This window comes from Thunnus thynnus, chromosome 15 (genome assembly GCF_963924715.1).
Source record: "Thunnus thynnus chromosome 15, fThuThy2.1, whole genome shotgun sequence".
Lineage (NCBI taxonomy): Eukaryota > Metazoa > Chordata > Actinopteri > Scombriformes > Scombridae > Thunnus > Thunnus thynnus.
Window position 1 is genome coordinate 20,144,613 of NC_089531.1, and position 23,762 is coordinate 20,168,374.

Genomic DNA, 23,762 nt, shown 5'->3' on the forward strand with positions numbered 1-23,762 from the left:
TTTGATTCTTTTTTAAAACATGTTTGTTTATTACACTCTCCTGTTTTAACATAATGTATATGTGACAAAATAAACTGTATAATGTCACATATTTTCAACAGCAGAGGGAGCCATCTGCCTTTATAATCTATTTGACACCCCCACCTGATCACTTTGTTATTGTTAGAAATGAACAGTGATTCCTAATTGAGAGGAGTGTGTGCTCTTGATAATGTGATTAGCACACAGGAACCAGTGTCATGTGCTGTGTCAGTGATTTGAATAAACATTTACATGTCTAAGTATCCAACTCACAGCTAAACAAATCATAAGTGAAGTTGTTATTTAAGCCCAGGATTAGGATGGTGAACACGGCAAGAAGGGAAAGACCCTGAGCTCGTCCGTAGTAACTCTCTGCTTGGCCCCAGGCTTTCAGTGCTAATAACCATCTATACTGTGTCACATTCATGCTCCTCCTAACCCATGATGCACTTAGTACTTAGCCCAAGCACACAGCACCTTTTCAATAAAACCCAGTCATATGGCTATGTCTGCAGCTTAGAGGCATGGGTCAAAGACATGTTGGTGATTAATAGTGTACAGTGTGTCTTCGTTCAGTTGCATAACTCTGGGCTACTAAAGATGGGCAATGTACCGTATCTCTGCTGTGGGTCTTCAAAGATGACCAGAGGTCACAGACTGTGTAGGTGGGTCATTTCACTGTGAAATTCAATCCATGATCAGCCAGACCTTACTCATAGATTTGATAGTGATGATTGTCTTGTTTGATAAAAAATAAAGGTCAAAGATTGCAGGACATAGTGTAGGTATAAAGTTTAATAACAGACAATATAAAGCCAGTGACAGGTCTGACTGACAGCACCACTAATACATAAAACTCATAGTTTAAAACAGCAGTGATCAATATCTTTGGCCACTGCATGCTGTATTATGGGACTATGACATCACTGGATTGAATAACATTGTAAGTCACTTTTTGCCAAAATGTAAGCCAAGTGAGCGTTATTTATATATTGAATGTGGCTAAGGAGTTTTACTTCATGTCCACCCTCCTCTCCCCACATTTCCTGAACCTCTCCACCACATATACAAATGTTAAATAAAGGCACATATGCATAAATATTCACCCATGTATTTACCATTACCTCCCAAGGTGATACTATTTATGATTTACCCAAATACAACACATAACAGAGCTTTATGTTTAAAGGTTTTAGTCCACCAACTATCAGATTGTACCCCTGTTTCTGCCTTTTACATAATTTTAATCATAAACCCTACAGAGATGTCTGATGTCACTTTCTATTGCAGATTATGGTAAAATGTGTGAAAAACCCCAGTAAAAGATATGATGGGCCACATTAAATACTCAAGATCACTCACTGTGTGTCTCAGCAGTAACAAGTCATGTCAAGCATACTGATAAAACAACACTCTTTCAGCATGTTTGTTCAAGTGGGAAAACAATGTGTTTCAAGGTTATTGCATATGACAACTTCAAGGATAGGTTCCACTTTCCAAGTCTGTCCTAAAACAACAGTCAGGTGCCCAAAAAACATTGACAAATGTTTTTTTTTTTTCTGTAATCATTCCTCAGCGTGATGGGAGATGAAATCCATAGCCTTCCCTCCATGCAAAAATATATTTCAAAGTTTATTTGAAGCAAATATGAGGCTTCAGTAGTCCAAATTAGTCAAATCAACACAATGTATTTCAGAGTTAATGTCTTTTTAGTGCCAAATTCCTTCTTTTTGTTGTTATCCTTCCACTGCAGCTGAACAGGAAAACATTGTCCGTTGAGAGACAACTGTGTCAGATATCCACTTTATCCCCCATCACTTTCATTGTAAGCACATTTGGAGGGGATCTTCTAATGGTCTGTATGAACAGGAGGAATGATTATAGCAAGAAAAATGTATTATGGGCACCTGATTGTTTTAAGACAGACTTGAATAATTGTGAACCTATTCTTTAAGGTGCCATTACATTTCTTTGGCATTTATTTTATACTCAGATTAGATTTTGTACTAGATTTTTTTTTTTTTAAATCTATATGTATCTCAGTATCTAGTTTGTGCTCAAATTAGAGATTTTGCTAGACTCTGTTCACAAAATTCATCTTTGTCCACTTTTGTAAATAGTGCTTCAGTATTTGGCAGCAGTTTATCATGTGTCCAGTTTTCTCGATCTCCTTCTGTCTGCAATCAAATTCTCCTCCTGAGACTCTTCCTCTTCTGTACTCCCTCCTGTCCTGTACTGTCCTCCTTCTTTGTTGCTGTATGTGACCTTTTGCCTGCCCTCCCCTCCCCTCTGTCTTCCATCAATAGCATCTTCCATCTCTTCTCCATGCTGAGGTGAGTGCGGTGAATACAGTGAACACCCACATCAAACACCGATGGCTGCTGGGCATGTCCCATTCTTACCAGCCAACAGTGTCTTTGTTCCTGGTCTTTTTTTTCCTCCTCACCACCCTCGATTCACACACACACACACAAACACACACACACATCTTCCGAGGTACCCGGGTGACTCAGATGGATGTCAGCTGCTGTGTTGCAGGAAGCTGTGGCCTCTTTATGAAGATCCATGGGGCTATTTCATCCAGGACGGAGCTGGCTGTACTTACTGTGCGCGCCTCAAAGAGCCTTGGGTCTTCTTTACACAGACACTGTTGTTTCCAGTGATTCGTAATGCGCTTGTTGTGCAATTAGGCTATGTGGATGAGCCTCAGGAGCTGGGGCTGACACTGAGCAAAGATTAAGTGCATTAAAATGTGACAAAAACTCAGCTTGCAGCAGCAATTAAGGTCAGAAACAAAAACGGCTTTTGAATGTCTCATTTACAAAGTTCCTGGTGAGACAAACACTTTATAAGTGAAGCCTTTAAACTCTACAGATGGGTAACACATAAGGTATTTTGAAGCAGCACATATTTTGCTTTTTATTGAACATGCATGGTAGGTGTTAGCCATGATCTCATTTTCACCTCAAATATGAAATACATGGCTGACAGGTGGTTAAAATATAAGTATTTTAAAGTGTCAACTGGCAGCATTAACATTTGCATGACTATGTTTTTATTAATGTTACCCCTTCAGTATCACACTGGTTCAGCCAGAGGTTACTGAGAGGCTGTGATTAAGCCAGTTTAAAGGCTCTTTTGACATCTCAGTGCTTATTGACACTGTGGATTTAACAAGCATGCAAGATATCCACAAATGACCTTTTAACATTGTCTTATCACGTCCACACAGAGAAAAGTTACATAAGTTTGTTGGGCAAAGGACCAAAAGTGGAATGTTTCACTTCAGCAATCACATAGTCTCCGTCAGCCTCACAAAGATGAAAATTTAATTTCTTCATCTTTCTTTTTAGCTTAAACACGTAACATTAACAAACATTTTTGATAAGGATCCCTTATTTTTATTTTATTTAAAGAATCATGACTATGATATGTACTGATATTTTAAAAAGCTGCAAAATAAACTTGTGAGTGCTCCTTGTTGTACATCCTATTCATGATGTTCTAAATGACTCAAATATCTTTGGTGTTTCTGTTTATTCACTGCAATTTCTTGTTACATATTGGCCGACATACACACCGATTAGATATATCAGCTGATGTATTAGCCCAACTGATTTATCGGGCTTTATTGAAAAACAGAACTAATATAGAGTAGCTTAAAAAATAAATGTCTGATGTTCCTGTGAGAGAGCTGATATAAATCTTCATCCTTATGTGGGAGTTAAGATATTAGTTCAGGAAATGGTTGTGAATAAACAGAGGCACAATATTTTGATAGCACTGAAAATCCATCAGGAAGAAATGGGCCAATATTGCTTCTAGGCAGGAAGGATAGTGCACCCTTTCCTGCTTGTCTCAGTTCTCATTACCTCCTCCATCAGCAGAATCTGGACCTGGACTTAGAACCAGACACATGTGTCCTGTCTTATAATTATTAGATGGCTAAAAGGAAAAGTTGCAGACCTCTGGGTGCTATTTAAAAGGACAATTTTTGGTTAGTTATCCTAGAAAAACAATCCACCACCCAACAGAATGGAGGAAAACATCATCTACGGCTGTCTAACAGTGTTAAAGTGATTTTAGGGGTAAAATGCTGCCAGGTTTTCACAGACAGATGAATACCTTCTGTCTTATTCTGTAAACGTCTCTGCATTCTAGTCCAGACTTTTCAACAGGGGCTGTCACATCACCTTTACACCAACACAACAGAAGACAACTATTTACAGAGAGCTCTACATGGTGATGATCCCTCTATCTGGTGCTTAAAAATGCCAGACCACTCCCTTGACAGGTGAGCAACAAAAGAGGTAATTTAGCAGCCGTATCTTGGCTTAATGGACAAACCATCATTAATTTCCACTTTTGACATGCACATTGTTCTGCCACTCATTGTGCCACCACCACTTGTGCCATAGCACCCAGGGGAGCAGCTCAGACTCATTTATCAAACACACAAGATGTCCTACAAGCCCCCCCACCCACCCGCCCACCCCTCCCTCCCTTCCTACTTTACACCAATGCAAATATAACCATTGGATGTGCATCAGCAGCCGCTGTCTCACCCAGACTGGAACAGATCAATGCAAAGCCCTTGTGTGGAGAGCTCCCTCCATATTTTACATGTGTATGCGTGCTCTTATAAATGCATACACATGGACATACTTGTACAAAAGACACACATAAGCATGTAAATCGGACCACACACATTAAAACACACACATAATGTGTCCTTGGCTCGGCTTCTTTCCTTGAGCAGGCAGCCAATCAGAGTCTGTAAAGGCTGAATGGAAACGCCACACCGCAGCATGCAGATTTCAACATATCTCCATTATATCTGTGGAGATGAAGGAAAGAAATGGACAGATTTGTATAAACTGAGAGAGACTCACCTCCTGCACAGTGATGGTGTTTTTTAGTGCTGCAATCTGGGACGAGGGACAAGTGAAGAGGCTCTTTTCACTGGGATAAAGTGCTCATTTGAATGGAAGAGTGAATGCGTGCGTGTGTGTGCGTGCGTGTGTGTGTGTGTGTGTGTGCGCATGCTTTCAGTGTGTGTTCAGATGAAAAGAGTGGAAAGAGATGAATAGTTGCTGTATTTGGGTCAGGGCCGTCATTAAACAATGTGAGTAGAGTGGATTAAACACATACACAGATACACAGCAACAAAGTTAATATGAAACACAAAGTTAAGTGTATGTTAAATATAAAAATGAATGCTCAGATATCAAATAAGGCCTCATCCCACCTCTTTCATCAATCCTTTTCAAAGATATGTTTTTGGGCATTTTTGTGCCTTTATTTGACAGTGGAGAAGGAGACAGGAAATGAGGGGGAGCGAGATGGGCACGACATACAACAGGGGTCCCCAGGCACATTCGAACCAGCGATGTTGCATGAACTGTAACCATTCAGCTACCACAGTGCTCCACTTTTCTCTTTTATTAACATTTCTGTTGTGCTTTCTCCCATTTTCCCCTTACCTATTCTGTCCTTCTGAGTCATCGAAAATCATAAGTGGTGGAAACGAAGAAAGCAAGGATGCAAAGGAGGAAGGCAGATGGGCCTCAGTTTGCTAATGGCAGATAAAGTGGGAAAGTAGTAAATAAAAGATGAGTTTGCAAGTGGGCAGATAAAATGATGCATAAACAGTCAGGATAAGATCGTCTGTACACCATCAAATATGGATGGGTCTTCAAGACCCCAGGCTAAATGACAGTATTCCCACAGATGTGCTGGAGGCGCTGCTAAATACACAAATAATCATCCCAAATGCAAACACACTCCCACCCACCTGCAGCTCCCCTCTCAGTAAAATACACAAGAAATTGTGTAAGTGGAGAATATTTTGCCCACACAAGTCTCACTCTTTCACTCACGTCATTGCCCACTTCAATACTCGCATGCATTCATTCAGAAACACATACACACTGACATGGTTGTAATGTTATCTCCACAAATAAGAAAAAAACTCTCACTCCCCTTCACCTGCATCCCTGCTGAACACATGTATGTAATTCACACTTCCTAACATAGACAAATAATACACACACACACACACACACACACACACACTGAGTGGAGCAGTGCCTCACCAGGTGAGAGCAGCTGGACCTTTGACAGGTGTGTCAATGTGATCCACAGAACACATGCTTACTCAGTTTTCACCCTTGCCTACGTCACCGGTGGGACGTGATGATGTTACACTTTCACCTCAAATGAACCGTAACGGCAGCTAACAAAGGACAGACACACACGCGCGCGTACACAAAACAAACAAATACACACTACTATTATAAACAGAGTATGGACAAGCAACAGTCTTGCATGACAGAGATCTGGCATTATTAGCTTTGTGTGTTTTTGTGTACACAAATATATGTGTTGGTGTATGAAAAGTCCAGGAACAACTTAGCAGCCTGTCAGTTGCATGATTGTAGGTTGTCTCAGATACATTGAGATATATACCCAAGATAAATGTCTGTGGATATGATTCACAATTTCTTTAAACATTACATTATTTATTATTTAGTGTATGCAAACATTACCTCCACTCAGTATTTTCTATTGTATGAATCATACAAGATGTAGTATTTTCAAAATTTTAGACACCCAAACAAGTCTTATATGCCTGTGGTTTCTTGGCATGTCTATTTCATTATGTTCATATGTTCATTATGTTTTTAATCATGTTAGTACTATAGTATGGGGATGGCAATGTTGGTCTGTCAGTTGGTCATTTTGGGACGGCAAAAATATCTCAAAAACTACTGAATGGATTTCCATGAAATTTTGTACAGACAGTAATGTCACCTAGAGGACGAATCCTACTGACACTGGTCATCTCCTGATATTTCCTCCAGTGCCATGATGTTGTCATTTGTGGTTTTTAAGTGAAATGTTGCAACAATTGTTGAGATTGCCATGAAATGTGGTAAGGACATCCATGTCACCCTCAGGATGAATTGTTATAATTTTGATGATAGTGTCATCATCAGGTCAAAAATATAAATTTGTCCAATTGGTTTATGACATTCCCATCAGCCCATCACCAGTCTTGAGATATCAAACTTAGATAATTTATACCTAGTTTAGCTATAATCCAAGGACATTATGTATTTACTTATTAATTTATCTGAATGTCAGCAGAACATCATAAAAATCTGTGCAGAAATTTGGTGGCTTAGCATTTGATCCAACTCATCAAGAGTTACTTCTTATTTCTGCCATGTCCATGAAACAATGAAAGACCTGGCTTTAAATGTAAAGTTGTGTTTTTAGGATCAGGAAATTTTTTCTTTCTTTGAAATGTAAACACTTTCTGTTATGATGTCATTTTATCAACTGACATCCAAAGCACAATAACTGAGGTGAATAGCCATTCATAAGCATATTAGCCTATATGTGTGGGTTGTAAGAAATATTCATTTGCTTTGGAAAAGAGAAAAAAAAAATGGATTTCCTGGATGTGACCTCTAATAACCTCTTTCCAGCTTTGATGAATGTTTCTGTGAACACTGAATGAAAAACAGCCGCCCGGGATTAACAGTCATATTTGTCGTTTATTAGCATAACAGTTGTATCTAATAAATATCAAAATGTTAAGGGAAAAAAGTTTCATTACAGTACATTCCATTTGCAGAGAAGTAGAGTCAAACCTACATGAATTCAAAAGAGAACTGTAGATCTGTTGGGACGAAGAGTTATGACCCTTTTTCCTGGTTAGGATTGCATTGGCTGGTACCAGCAAACAGCACTGCCATAACCTCATATACAGTAGCATCATTACTGCCATCCCACACTCTTGCATTCTTTGAGGTAAAAAAATACATCTTTAGTATTGATACATTCATAGAAATATAAAAGCGTCTTAATTTCCTTATTGTGCTTTTATGTGGGAATATTGCCTTCACTCTGAACAGCTGAGAAAATGGATCTCAGAGTTTGTAACCCTGGGCGACCATCAGGGAAATGACCTACACCATGGATCATGAACCAATATAGTATTGGCAGTTTGCTCCAGGCCACCACACAACAGGGGTGTCTCCGAACTACCGTTTGCCTAAAATTACTCAGTTGTTTAAACTGAGCCCACATCCAATAAATATGCATCAGTAAATGCCAGGTTCGGTTATTAAAAGAATGAACCATGTTTCCTTTAAATAGATAGATAAATGGCAAGCTGGATTTCCACAGGGTGACATGCAGCATGTTAATGTATGTCTACAGGCACTACTCAAAAGGCTCGGAAAAGCATGCAGAGAGCAAGAGAAAGAGAAAGAAGGAGGGAGAGAGGGAGAGAAAGGGGGGGAGAGAGTGGTATAGGTGTATGGAGAGAAAAAGGAAAAGAGAAATAGAGAGGGAGAAAGAGTCCCTGTGCTCAGTGTGACTGACGACAGCAGGGGCTGTGCTGCCCGAGGCGTAACAAACCCCCCCACCCCACCTCCATGACCAACTTCTCCCAGCCGCTCCAATCTTCCACCCATCCCCTCCTCCCCCCCTTCCCTGAGGACCTGCGGTAAAGAGCACAATACATTCCATCTCTCTCCTCACACCATCCTGTGCTCCCAGTCCTACCAGCCCCAACCAGCCACGCACTGGTCCACGTAATCCAGAGCATCTGGCACAGGTTGAGTGAACAAAGAAAGAAGGGTTAAAAGGAGAGGAAATAACAGAGGTGGGTGGGTGGGAGGTGGGGTCCTTGGGGTTTCTTGTCTCCAAAGCCCACCACCTCCACTCATGATGCTTTCTCTTCCTCCAACCAAACCAGCCAACCTGAAACCATCTCTAGCCAGGAGCGAAAAAAAAAGAAAGAAAGAAACAGAAAGAAGTCTCTCCTCCTACACTGTATCCCTCTTGTCCTCCATTATGGCACAATCCTGCCGTTGCTCTCTGAAGGAGCCTCAAGGTGGGGGGGTTGGGAGTGGACTCTATCCAGAGAGCTGCCATTATACAGCTCCACAACTGACCCAAACTTCTACATCCTGTTTAACAACACTAAGATTCTATAAGGTAAAGCTAACACACCTAAACCTTCTGTACTTGTTTTCATGCAACCAGATTTTTAAACACGTGCCTTTAAAACAAAAGAAATCTACGTTGCATCCCTGCAAATGTCCTCCAATGATCAGTTTGATCTTTAGTGCAGGAACATGTCCCAGAAAAATGTCCTGGAAAAAATTCCTGCAGAGTCCAGGAATGTTCAGATGGAGGCCCGCTACAAACCCTTGGTTTGGTGCTGGTAGGTCCCCCTAAGTCCAGTTTGAGGAGAGCACCCAGAGCTCTGATGAGGGCCCTCATCTCCCCCGTCCTGCGGAGGTGGATTGTATACCCTTGACCTGATGGACTCAGAAACCCCATCTTCATAGTGAGAAGTCTCCAGTGAGCTGAGGGATGAGGAAGGCAGGTGAGACTCCGCGATGACAGGGGAGTGTTGTAGTTGAAAGGCAGATGTGTTGGGGGTTAGAGGTGGACTTGAGCTGGAGTACCCAAGCTGAAGGTCCTGGGGTCTATGTGTGAGAGAGTCCATGTGGCATATTGCACCATGCTGCTGGGGAATTGTGAGGGGAGATGAGGGCAATGACATGGGCGTGTCTGTCCAGGTGGAGGCAGTCTGAGACGAGGACGGGGAAGGGTAAGACGGTGGAGGGTTAGGATGGGGCAGGTAGCTGTGGTGTGCTGGGGAGTAGTGCGTTGGGCAGACCACTGAAGCATGTGGTACTGATGACATGAGGGTCTCCATGAGTTGGGCCATTCTCTTCATGACACGACCAAGGTCGGCCACTTCCCTCCCGAGGGTGCTCACCTGCAGACACAAATAAAAAAGCATCTTTAGTTGACTTTTCTGGCTCTGTAATGAAGACAAATGTTCTAGGAAGCTTTTACTGATTACCAAGAACATTATGATGAATTTTGTGTCTTCAGGTCAGTCATTTTGGGTCAAAATATATCTGTCTCTTGAATGTGGTTTTGCATGTAACATCATGCTGCTATAACTGGTCATTACAATGATGAGGAGGGGCGGGTGATTAGTTGCTCTCTGCTCCTGGCATGTCCACAGAGGGCACGACCACGAGGCCCTGCCAATGTGCCATCTGTTTCTGCCAGTCAAAGCACCCATGACCATTCATCAGGCCAATCACGCACATCATCAGTGCAACTGGATGCATATCAGCCCTCAGCAGGACACACAACTCCATGTGGGAACTGCTCCAGTCGCTGTGTGAATACATGAAGAGGTGATCAGGCTGCACGCATAAGTATATTCTGATCAAATCAGGCTAGGACATCCCTCTTCCACTCTCGGTTAAATGGATGCACATTATAAGGCATACATACAACAGATATGTGCATTTGTTTACCCTGAAAATGTAGTACAAATTCATTTTCTTAATCAGAAATCAGCTAATAGTCCAAATGCACATTTGGTTGTGTTCTGTTACATTTTCAATATTTTGCTACACTGAGCTTGTTTAACTTTCTTCTACTGCACCGACAATCATTTTAGGAGAACAAAATATTCTCTCTCCCTTGTTCACAATTCTACAATTTCCTACAATTCTTCCATATCTCTCTCTCTCTCTCTCTCTCTCTGGAGTGGCTGATAAAACCCTGGTTCTAAACTCTGGCTCTGATAAAAATAGAAAAGCTACGAGCGACAGGACAGTCCAATCTGACACGCTGTCAGCATGATTCCAGTACTCTCACCTCAGAGACACCCGTCTGTAGAGATGGTCAGACAAACAGCAGCCATGGATGACCAGAAACCCTTTGCAGCTGTAGGTACATGTATAGTTCAAAAACTGATGGTTTTTGAATCATTAGATCATATACTTCCTATGGTAACTTGACTATGTAATCTATAAAAAAACAAACAAACAAACATCTGGCTCTGAATAAGTGTTCAGCAGTAGTACTACAGCACTTGAAATGAGCATGTAATCTGCTAGGTCACAGTACATTAAAGGATTCATTAGATCAAGCTGAAATCCTGATTGCCTGGTTGATCAAGCAATGAGTGAATGCACTTTAGATGCCTTTCTCTGCATGCTGTTTAGTTTGATGCAATATAACTTAGTGTACACATTCACTATACAACTGGTCATCTAAATTTGTCTTTCATGTAGATAGTTCCACTTCATTTTTTATTCAATGTGAGTTTACTTTTCTTCGCATCCATGCCTTAAAGCTGCACTAATCAATATTTTTATATTGACAGGTGATCAAATGATGTCATGTAATATGACAGGTGTTGCTCATAGTAAGAAACCCACAGAGACTCTGAAATGCTGCTCAGCTGAGTGTCTTAGCGTCTTGCAGCTCATTGTTTTGGTTTTCTGGCCCACAACTTCACTGTTCTGGTTCAGTCTCACTGTTCTCATCAACCTTGTTTCCATCCAAACAGCAGGCTATTATTTGCAAAAAAAACTCTACCTCCCACAGTGGGACATTTAGCAGCTAAAGAGCCACATATTTATCTCAGGAGGTGGTGGAGACCATAAAAGAGCAACAAGAAGATTCAGTATTGGACTTACATTAGCCAGGGGACCACAAAAATAACTCCTTATGAATGTTAATGTTTCTCCATATCTGCCAGATGTGGAAATATGCAACTGTTTGCTAACACATTTGCCACAATTTATAACTTGATCATTTATTGCTGCTTTAAATTATATGTGCTATTTATACAATTAATTGTATTTAATTACTTACTTCCCATATTTGATCTTGTTGCTCACTGTTAATTTATTAAAGTTGGCCACTACTACTGTGCATACATGTGTGTGTATCCCCTGTCACATTCTCAAGTGCATGTGTGGTATATGTGTGTGTCATGTTTTAGTGCTTTTCTAGCCTGTTCTTGTAATTTTAAGAGCAATTAGTCATGTTGTTCAGACAAAGCTCTTATTGTTTTAGCTCTCCTGGGCAGTTGCATAGTATGATTTCCATGACATAGTACAGAGGTCACCATGTTAGGTCTGTCTTCAGCGATATTATACTCATATCCCACTAGAATAAACCCTTCAGTGGCATAAATAAAGCATAAGGTTAAAGGGCAGAGGTAAGAGGTCAGAGAGAAAGGCAGAGCTGGTTTATTGCTGTGCTCACACAATTTGTAGTTCATTAAAATGTTGCTGCTTTTGTGCAGTTCGGGTCAGAATCTACAAAGAAATTAACCTATTCACTTTTCAGATGGTCACATTTTTTGTTTAGAATAGCAATTTGTGCTTTGCTGTTCACGCCGATGAGGTGAGAAAAAGTGAAAGTTGCACCACTTGGTTTGCTGCAGAACAAAAACAGAGGTCTCAAGAAGCCCTTGGTCTTTGAGTTTGACTGTAGAAATGTTACTGATGTAGTTATTTATGAGATTAAGAATTTAAAAAATGAGGCTCATGCAGGGATTTTTGTGTTCATGTTTTGTCTAGTGATTTTACCTTCAGGTGAGATGCAACAACAAAAGCAAGAATCAAAAATGAAACATTGGCTTATTGCACATTGTGCTGGAAATGAAACCTTATTGACCACCATAAATTGCTTGGGAGGAGAGACTGACACTGAACAATGAGTTTATAGGCTAATGCTGACACAATTCAATATTTTTTGCATAAGAAACACATTTTGCATACACCCTGCAAGGATCACATAATATCCAATGCTCTCATTTGGTCCTTTTTCAATTTTAAGTCACCTTGCCACAGTACACACATGTATGTTTGTGAAAAGATCAGATAGGATTTAAACCAACACCCCCTTTTCATCTCCTATGGTGATCAGTGTGGATGGATCCAAGTGAGGATTAACAACCTATAAGACCATGCTGAGAGACTTCCTGTCAAACACCAGTAACCCGCAGAGACAGAGAAAGGACAACTGAGCCAATAACTGTGTGTTTGCAAGTGAAGGTGTCGTGTTATTGTTGCTCACACTCCTCTGTTCCATCCCTCTCTCTCATTTGCTTCTGTGTTCTACTCAAAAAGCCCCATTACTTTTCTCCTAATGCTCTCCTTTCCCCCACTCTCTCCAGCTCTCTTTTTCTCTCTGCTGCTATCCCCTCAACCCAGGATACAGGCTGAAGCTTAGCAGGAGGAAGCAAACACTCTTCCTCACCTGCCAAAAGTCTAATGTCAATTTAGCCACCCGCCAATCAAAACCATAGGATACAGCACGATTTAGACTCTGTGTGCACGAACAGATTATTTCAAGCTGAACAATTGGTAACTGAAGTCTATAAAACATCCAAATATGGTATTACATATGACAGCTGAACAGGCACAGTATTACTAAGTCCTGGTGAAAAGAAGCAAAATAAACAAAAACATTTTAGATCAGGATTATTTGAGCTTCAACAGACTCCAATGTTACATTTATTGTCAGGCTCATGAAAACACTTGAATGTAGGGTAAAATAGTTGAAAAATGATCTTGATAAATCATGTTTGACGCCATCCTGCAAGGCCTCATTATTCAAAAACCATAACACCACATCTTCTGGAGCAAAATTGCCCACTGTGTGACATTATTACTTTATTATTTCTGTATTTTTTAAAATCTCTTTTGGTTCATTAGATCTTTGAGTCCTGCTGTCACAACCATATGGCTTATGCTTACCTGAACACTGGCACTGTGTCGCTGCCTTTAGCCAACCTGTCTCCCTCTATCTCTGTCTTCCTGTCAGTCTATCTCTCTCTCTCTCACACACACACACACACACACACACACACACACACACTCCTACCTACCTGCTGGTCGAGGTGTCGCAGTTGTCCTCTGGTCTCCTCTGCTTTAGCTGCTAATTCTGCTGTGCTGATCTGCAGCATATCTGTGACACAAATTAGCGAGTTACAAATCACTCCCAGCGACGAACAAGAGCTACAAATTTATACCCAGCAGTTAGTGGTTGAAGGTGGCTGATAAATAGTGTAGACATTGACAGAAAATTCACAGCAAATTCACATTAATCACCCTAATTACACAACAGTACTGCAGGATTCTGAACATCAACATTTTTCACTACCCTGGATTTTGGAAGTTGAAGGGATTGTAAATGGTGCTGAGTTTTATATGAGAGGGAAACTGCTGTGTATTGTATGATGGGAGGACCTGTGGCAGATGCTGGGGCACTGGTTGGTTCGTTGAGAGGACAACCTCGGTTTGTGGAGAAGGAGAAGGCCAGGGAACCCTCTGTCCCCTCACTGTCTTCAGTACCATCCACTATCCTGCAGAGAGAGAAAAGTGAAGCGATGGATGAAGTGTTCAGATCATATGTAGAAGTATCACTACCGCACTGTAAAAATACACTTTTACATGCACAAGTCCAATATAAAAATGTTATGTAATTAAAAGTACATAAGTATTATTAGCAAAATGCAAATAAAGTATTAAAAGTGGTCAATGCAGAAAAATGTGATAGTTACACATTTATATATTATATTATTATGTTACTACTGATGCATTAATGTGTAAGTAGCATTTGACTGTTTTGTTTTGTAAAGGTGGAGCTAATTAACTATTTTAGTAGTTTAATCTAAAACATTCAAACACATAATTTTTTCTAAGCTCATCATATGTTTTATGCTAATATAATAACTAATGACTATAACTGTCAAAATAATGTAGCAGGGTAAAAAGTACAATATTTCCCTCAGAATTGCACTGGAGTAGAAGTATAAAGTTGCATAAAAATGGAAATACTCAATTACAAGTACCACAGATTTGTACTCAAATACACTACTTGAGTAAATGGATTTATTTTCCACCACTGGAAACGTGTGTGTGTGAGAGAGTATGGAGGTGAAGATTACTACTGATAATGTCATAACTGTTGGATAATTTCAAAACAATAGTAAGTAAATAATTCTGATATTCTGATGTGACACTAGATCTTATCTTAGATTTTGGTTATCGTAACACTGTAGTGTTGTTTTTCATGGTGTTAAAGGAATAGTTTGACATTTTGGGAAATATGCTTATTCGCTTTCTTGCTAAGAGTTAGATGAGAAGATCCATACCACTCTCATGTTTGTACGGTAAATATGCAGCTACGGCCAGGAGACGGTTAGCTTGACTTTGCAGAAAGCATTTTCCAAAATGTAAAAGAAAAGTGGTGCAATCAGCTGAACTTAAGTGTTTAGACTGTGTAAAATAAACAATAAATGGTCATAAAATATTGTCTCTCAATTTTGACTATGACTTTTAATTTTGTCAAAAGCACCCACCTTGTACAGTATGAGTCGTGCTAAAAAATGGTAAAAATAGACATAACACAGACCCACAGAGACACAAGTCTACACAGGCAGACAGAGAAATCAAAGACAGTCAAACTCACCTGGGACTCAGGTTGGAAGGGTCTAAAGTGGTGAGAGTAATTTCCTGGACCTTCCTCCGAGACCTCCTGGAGCTCTGTCCTGTGGTCTTCTGGCTGGGCCGGCTCAGTGGAGACTTCCCACCGGTGTCCCTGAGGTTCACTGCTCGGTTCTGCTCCGATGACAGAGAAACAGACATGGCCTCGTCTTCCTCCTCCTCATCTTCCTCATGTTCCTCCTGTGCCTCAATGATGGGCGGATAGCCCTGAATCACTCGCCCGTTCCTTCTCCCCTCTGACTGGAAATGAAAAAATAAGAGTACATGAATGTAATAGATGAGAGCAGAAACAAATATCACCTGTGATTTGAGGACATTTTGAAATATGGCCTTGGAGTGTGGATACTAAGAGAACTTTTGCAGATTACATAACTAGAAAAAAGCAGAGAGCTGGTATGAAATCAAAATTGTTATCATGTTGTTTTGAGCCATCTAAAGCATTAGCCTTGATGATATCTACTTTTCTTAAATGCCTCTTTTTGCAACCCATTTTCCTGCTGCCTCCAAAGATGCTGAATACACTCATTTGTATTTAATTGACTACAGCTAGAAAAATACAGTTGATACCATGACTCTGAAAGACACATGTCTAATGACTTCTAAGTGCAAGGAGCAGAACACTCAGCTGGATTTATGAATGACAAAGTTGACCAAAAATCCCCAGATCGACATTTTACAGCTGTGACCTGCAGAATAACGAAGGCAGACCTGTGTCCTCTGCTGTCAAGGGTCTGCAACTGTGCTAAATTGCAAGGGTGCGGATCAACTATATGAGGATAATAACAGAAATAAGGTCTACAGTAACCTATTGATCAGAGGCCCCTGACCCAGCTCTCTCAGAGGAAAACAACACCAGCGTGAAGTTAATAGGTCTGACAGCTGAATTGGTTTTTCTGTAAAATATTTGACTACTGATTATTGTATTTGTGTTCTTTGTGCAGATTCGCAACACTGAAAGAGCAGCATGACAGCATGTAGAGCATTTCATCGCCTTCTATTCTGGTGCAGCCTTTATTTAATGACTGCCAACTCATTCTCCAGCAGAATTGATCTTTCTCCTCCCTCAACAACAAAAAAAAATCTCTCAATCAGAATCATTAAGTCTAAAAGAGTAATTGAGTCCATTATCATTGACGGAGGTCTACCGCAGGGTTGCCCCGCGGACTTTTCAAAGTATAAAAATTGATCTGGGGTTGAACATTAATTTGAGTTTCATTATTTTCTATTGCGAGCTGATTAAAACGCTGTGGACTGGTATCAACAAATACGGTGAGGCGATCGACTTCGGACAAGTCTTTTATGTTAATGGTACTTGTCTCAAAGCTGGGTATATTGCCTTTAGATTTTCAATCATCGATCAGTGTCTGTGTGTGCGAGTGCTTGTGGTCCAGTTACCTGAGTATCTAGAGGTGTTGTGGACAGTCTGGCTTTGACCTGGAAGGGAGGACACATATAGAAAAAAAGAGCAATCAAGATGTGACCTTTCTCGTCTCAGTTTTAAATTACGGAGGAGCTATTTCACAAGGCTCAGCAGTGAATCATTTTGTTAAGTGGGCACAGCAAAATAATACATGATTACATGCTTTGCGGTGATACCAGTGATGGGAAATAATCCACCTCAGTACACTGATATTGTTGTGTTGTGCTCATATACAGCCGAGTAATATCCAAACAGCAATCTCAACATCTCACAGCCGTCAGCCACAAACACACCCTCCATCCCGAGCTGCCTCCTTCATCCGGTCTTCATTTAAACTGAGCTCAGTCCTGAGATTTGGGCTGCCCCTCTGCACCTTAGCTTCCCCAAAAAGCCCTTTGGCAGGTTGTGTATGTGTGTGTGTGTGTGTGTGTGTGTGTGTGTGTGTGTGTGTGTGTATAAGTGGGCCAGTGGTGGTGTGTGTGTGTAAGTGGGCCAGTGGTGTTTGGGCAGGACAGACAGGAACACCTGACTGTAATTACAGCAGCAGAGCTCCCCCAAGTGCCCCAGCTATTTTTTTCCCTCTCTCTCTCTCTCTTTCTCTCTCTCTCTCTCTCTCTCTCTCTCTCTCTCTCTCTCTTTCTCTCTCTCTCTCTCTCTCTCTCTCTCTCTCTCTCTCTCTCTCTCTCTCTCTCACATACACACATTGTTACAGAACCTTGATTCATTACACAGAGAACTTGGCAAGTGTGTATTAAGTGTTTCTCTTGTGCTGCACTGCTGTGGGTTATACATAGGAGTCATTAATTTTTTTTAAATACATACAACAGCAACAACAATAAAAACATTTTGAACTTGTCAGGATGTCTTTATTAAAACAAACGAGAAGTACAGATTTAAAAAATCAATAATATAAACATTTTAGTGAGGTGAAGTGAGAAAATCTCTTTAGTTTAACTGTTAATTGTTTTGTTGTTGTTGTTGTTGTGTGTTTGTTTACTTATTTCAATCAGCACCTCCCTTGCATTTCATCCTCTCATCCTCTCCCTTATTTTCTCTTCACTTTCTAGAACTGGAAACTTTTTCTAAATTGTCAACATCATAAAAGGAACCCGTTAATGTAAACATCCAGCAGGCAACATAATAACATTTGGATGCATGGGGACTAGTTATCCAGGATAAATCACTTTAAAGGGGACATAACATGCTTTTTGTGATTTTCTGTTATCTTTAATATACTGTTATGATGATGGATGTGTATGTTAAAGCTCGAAAATTAGAGGTGTACATTTGTAAAATGCTCCCTGAAAGTAAAAAGCCAGGGCTTCAGTCTGCTCTGAATGCTTTGTTTGCAATGTTAACTCCACTTCCCCATTGAACTGATCGCTTGCATATGCCCACAAAAGGCTGTCTGTTCCATAGCTTTTGTTGCTAAGGTTGGTGTCCATGTGTTGTTTGCATTGTCCACTTGCATATTTCAGATCTGGTTCAAATATGTACAGATGTATTTGAGATATTTATATTTTGAGTAAAGAATGGGAAAAAGAAATGAAATCCTAATACTACTTTGTCTTGGCCCAGATGCAGCTTCCAGGAGCTGGCCAATCAGAATGGAGTGGACTCATTGGGAGGGGGGCGTTAAAGAGACAGGAGCTGAAACAGCCTGTTTCAGACAGAGGCTGAACTGAGGAGTTGCATGAAGGGTCAATATAAGATAAATAAGGAAATCATGCAAAGATATACCAGTAGAGCCTCAGAATGTAAATATAGACCCGGGATTGTACATGATACGTCCCCTTTAAAACAGCTCATTTTCTGCATAATATGCATATTTCTGGTGAAAAAGTTATTTCTGATTTCATCTCTTTAGTTATAATGTAATGAAATCAGATTCTTGGTGAATTTCACCAATGAGAATCAAAAGCATTTGCGTGACTCACATGTGTCTCGTGTCCCTCTCTCAGGTTGTATGTGAGGTCCTGCTGGATGTCCTGGACAAAGTGCTGCGAGTACTCCGGGTAAAGGTCCAACACCTCGTACAGCCCCTTCAGGTTGATACACTGCAGGTCGCAGTAGGTCAGAGCTTTCACGTCCGCATTGGTTTTTATCACTCGGTCATCTAAGGACAGGTTCGCCCCAATCAGGTCGCCTTTACCTGCTCAGAGAGACATGGACGAGGTAGGTCAGAATAAGGGTCATAGCACATTGTTTATACTCTTGTTAAAGGGTTGAGGGCACAGACTGTAGAGCTCAGAGTATGATGTAGACTGTAAGACATGTTTTAGGTTCTCCATTTATTAAATGGTGTCTGGGGATGTATGTCTGCTCCTGATGTGTCTATAAACAAGACTGAATCTGTACTATCTCATAGTGCCATTCTGCACTAGACCAAAAAGCATTACATTAATCTGTAGAGTACTACTTTCTAATAGTATAAGTTGTAAGTAATAGCTATATTAATATGCAATGAGAAGGGTCACAGGTTTATCACTTCTTAATAAGCCAGCAGAAAAAAAATGTAAGTCTTCTGCATGTCTTATGCAGATGCTGATAAATCATTAGTGGAGCATTTGTGTAATAATCCATTAAGTCCAGAGTTGTAAATGTTGAAGTCCTCCACTCAAAAATCTTTCTTAACTTGGATGTTTGAGCTTCATTGTGCAGAATGATGTGTGCAGAGTTTGACACTAGAAGGCTGTTTTCATATTCATCTGCTGAGAGTGGAAAGTTTCTCCGTGCTAACAAAAAAAAAACTTTGTCACATCACAACTAATTTAGAAGCCAATTTTGGTCCAGTATGCAACATAAACAAGTGTGATTTGGGAACTTGAAGCCTCCAGTGCACAGACACTAAGAATGGACTTTACAGTGAAGTAGGAGACATCTTGTTTCCAACAGTTAAACCTTTAAATATAAATAATAAATATTTGCATATTCATGTATTCAGCATTTTTCAATAAGAGGATGAGAGTGGATGCAATTTTATGTTTTTTACTGAGATAACTGAACTTTTTTTTGTGGAATAACCATACCAGACACATTTTTTTTAGTCAAAACGGAGTATTTTTTATATATCTTAAAACATGTCTGGAGGGGATCTTTAATAATTTGTACAGATTCTGCTCCTGGTGCTCTGCAGCACTTTTCCAGGAGTAAAGTGCTAAAACCACAGTCCACTGATGAACTAAAGTAATAAAAAAGAAAAAGCAAGTTTCCCACAGGAGAGATAACCTTATGAACTCTCTATAAAGGGTGTCTTACTAGAAAGTGCCACCATTATCAGCTTAGTTATTCCTCTAGCTACTATGACTGAAAGTATGGTTTGAATTGTTGCTATAATTTAAATTTGTTTCTCTTTACAAGGATCAGGAAACCACAACTGAGACTAGACAACAAGATTTTATAGTCAGTTTTTGTACCATTGACTCTGTTGTTAATGAATTGTTGCCACAAACTTGTCACATAAGGTTAAAGTACAACTAGTCGTATGTGGATGACGACTGCAAAGTGAGAACTTTATTGAGAAAAAGAGGCTTATGGTAGTAAAAAACAAAATAAGAACAAGTATAAACAAAGGCAATGAACGAACACATCATCACTGTTTACAGTCTGATTATTATTTATCAAAACATAATCACTCTCACAGTTTTTGGTACTACTTGAATGAAACGGCGGTGACAGATATTTCCTGCTCTCGTGACACATACAGGACTGAGCTAAGTACCCCGTTAGTGTTAATGCCCCTTAAGCAGTGATAAAATATTCATTATGGTCATTGTGAACTGTGAACGCTGCTCAATTACACCGAGGCTGATGAAGCAGCAGTCGTGACTGTTCTCGTTCTCCTCTTCTCCGATTCTTTCCTGCTGTCTCTCAGTCAACTCTCCTCACCTCTTTCATTATTTCTCTCCCACCCTCTCTGTCGCTCAGTTTCGAAGATTTCTCACTCCTCTCTTTCCATTTCCTCTATATCAAAACCCTTTGTCCTTGTCTTCTGTGCTCGCATACACACTCTCTTTTCATATTTTCCTCTCTCCTCCTCATCCTCTCTGTTTTCTTTCCTTTTCTTCTTTTCTCCCTTTCGTTCTCTCTTTTCCCCCATTTTCTTTCCTTCTTTCCCTTCTCCCTATTTAGCATTTTATTTCCTCTTCCTTTCTTTCTCCCTGTTTTCCTTTCTTTTTCCCAATTTACTGTCTTTCTGTCTTCCTTCCCTTCTTTTTTGTTTTTCATCCTCTCTTCTTTCCTGCCTGTTTCCTTTCTTGCCTCCTTCCTTTCTCCCGTCCTTCTTTTTCTTCTTGTTCTTCTTTCCTTCTTTTTACCTTTCCTTGCAGCTTCCTTTCCTTTGTTCCCTATTTCTTTTTTCTCTGTCCTTCTTTTCACCATGCCTCGTTGTTTCCTTTCCTTCCTTCCTCCTTTCCCTATTTTGCATTTTCAGTCCCCTCTTGCTTTCTTCTTCCCTGTTTTCCTTCCTTCCCTTTTTTTTCTCAATTTCTTCCCTTCTGTCCCCTTCCTTTCTTTTGTGTTTTCCTTCTTCTCTTCTTCCTCTCTTTTCCCCCTTTCTTCTCTTTCTTCTTTCCTTCACTCCTCCCTGTTTAGTTTCCCTCCCTTTCTTGTCCTTCCTCCCATACTTTTTTGTTCCTCCCTCCTTCCTCCAAGTTTTCCTCCATTCCCACCTCCCTTCCTTGCAACTGTCCTTTGTTCCTCTCTTTCTCCACCTTACCTCTCACTGCTCTCACTCTTTTCTCTTATCCCTTCCTCTAACCCATCCCTCAGCCTTGCTTCCTCTCTCCACATTTACAATTATTTGTTGCTCCCTTACTTTCTCTAAAGTCTCTGTCTTTTACACTCCTTCCCTTAGTGCATCACCCAACCAAACACACATTCTTGTCTTTTATTTGTTTCAGATTTACCGCTACACACATTCTCTTCTCATTTCTCTATCAACCCCACTTTCCCACTTTCTCCGCCTCATCCTTTGTCTCTCTGCTCCATGTCTCCTGCTGTGGCCTCACTTTCTATTATGTTACCGAGCTGTGTCTGCGGACTTGTGGTGTGACAAGGAAGAGGGGGGAGACACACACACAAACACCCACACATACACACACACACATAGAAAGAAAAACAGAGACAGAGAAGCTTTTTTCTCCTTCAGTCAGACACTCAATGTCAGCCTGACCTTCTGCACAGTCAGCAGGCAAGCACAGAGACAATGCTCTCCGCCTGTCAAGCCTACACACACATACATCCACCCACACACCCACACACACTCACCAGTAAACAAATCCGCCTACTCCATACACACACACACACACACACACACACCCAAACACACACACAAACTTTCTTCACTTGCATACAGGTGTTGAGACAAAAAAACACACTTGTACAGCACACACACATATATATATACAAGTGGGATAACAGAGATGGAGAAAAAGATTGTACCGCACAAATAGAGTGTCTAATTCAAGTGATCGTGATGGATGGAGATTCAGACTCAGATCTTTCTTTCTCTTACTGACTCACACACATACACACATTCCTGGCACGCTTACACATTTGCAGCAGATTGGTCTATATGTCTGTCATGAAGGTCAGATAGTAAAAGCCATGAAGGTCACTCAGGACAAGAGGTTGTGTTATTCAGCAGCTTAACTGGGGCTTGTTTGCATCTTGATTCACATTTGTTCTGAACATTGAGACATGCATGGTTTTTGTAGAGCTTTTCTCTGCAGTTCTGAGAGGAAAAATCTCTACTACTAAAGAAAGCGCATAAGTGTATTTGCCAGTATGGTGAACTATTTTTTTAATGACAATCTTTTGAAGTTTTTTAGCGTAAAACATAAATTGTTTGGATCCAGCTCTGCATCAAAATACTTATAGGGAAGATTTTGGAGTACATACACTCACCGGCCACTTCATTAGGTACTCCTGTGCAATCTAATGTAATCCAGTACAGCAGCTCTGCCAGACATTCTTTTTGTTTGTTTTGTTTTTTGTTCAGGTTTTTGTTGACATTGTCAGAAAGGTGATAATTCTACTTTATGTTTATTATTGAACTGATAGCTGGTGGTGGTGGTGTACTGGGATGTATTATATTAAATGATGTTCCTAATATTATATTAACATACATGAAGGAGGCAAAATATTAGGAACACTTTTCAATATAATGCACCCCAGTACACCACCACCACCCGCTAAGACCTCAATAGTGAACATAAAGTAGAATTATTACCTTTCTGACAATGTCAACAAGAACTGAAAATGTACAAGCTTAGTAAAAGTAGAGTTTATGGCGGAGCTGTTCTATTGGATTGCATCAGATTGCACAGGTGTTCCTGATAAAGAGGCTAGTAAGTATATATCATAATCTATTTCAGTAAAATAAGTTCATGGAACAAAAAAAACCCATTACTGACGCACTTTACTTTTGCACTAACTCGGGATTCTAGGAAGACACCAGTCATACAGGATGAATACCATCCTGAAAAATACCCCGCTACACCGAGCATCTGCTGGACTAGTTTTTCCATCTTGGTCAGTTTGCTCTCCTGAGAATGTCTGTGGGGGCAAGTATTTTCATCTTCCTTTTAACGAGCAGTCTTTTTATAATGCATCTTTTTAAGTCATTTCAGCTACTTTTCCTTTCATTAGAAGTTCCCATAATGACTCCTTCTGCAGTTAAAGCACAACCCTTCTCATAAAATAATGATTATTATTATAATTTTATGAATAAAGACCCCCAAGTACCTTTTCTCAGTTTAAACTGAATTGCAGCTTTAGCAAATGTTTTGGAATCTCATTCCTTCTTTAATGAGTAGCCAAACTCCATTTTAGCATCTCTATATTTTCTTTTTTATAGAATTGCTGATTTCAGGTTTTTTTTTTCTGTTTCTGTTGTCGAATGTACTGAGGGAATCAAGGTAAAGCCAGTAGCTGTAATTAGCTGCAGCCTTAGCAAATCA

General features: G+C 40.2%; 1 protein-coding gene across 1 annotated transcript in view; it reads right to left on the reverse strand.

Annotated features, from left to right (window-relative positions):
* Positions 1-7,586: 7,586 nt before the first annotated feature.
* kcnh8 (potassium voltage-gated channel, subfamily H (eag-related), member 8) overlaps positions 7,587-23,762 on the reverse strand; it is a 46,548-nt gene continuing 30,372 nt past the window's right edge. The window contains exons 11-16 of the mRNA XM_067612522.1: positions 18,738-18,952; positions 16,776-16,814; positions 15,346-15,620; positions 14,121-14,236; positions 13,760-13,839; positions 7,587-9,826 (exon numbers count right to left, since the gene is read on the reverse strand). Coding sequence (XP_067468623.1) covers positions 9,239-9,826; positions 13,760-13,839; positions 14,121-14,236; positions 15,346-15,620; positions 16,776-16,814; positions 18,738-18,952 — 1,313 coding nt within the window. The 3' untranslated portion in view covers positions 7,587-9,238. The remainder of the gene's footprint in view (positions 9,827-13,759; positions 13,840-14,120; positions 14,237-15,345; positions 15,621-16,775; positions 16,815-18,737; positions 18,953-23,762) is intronic.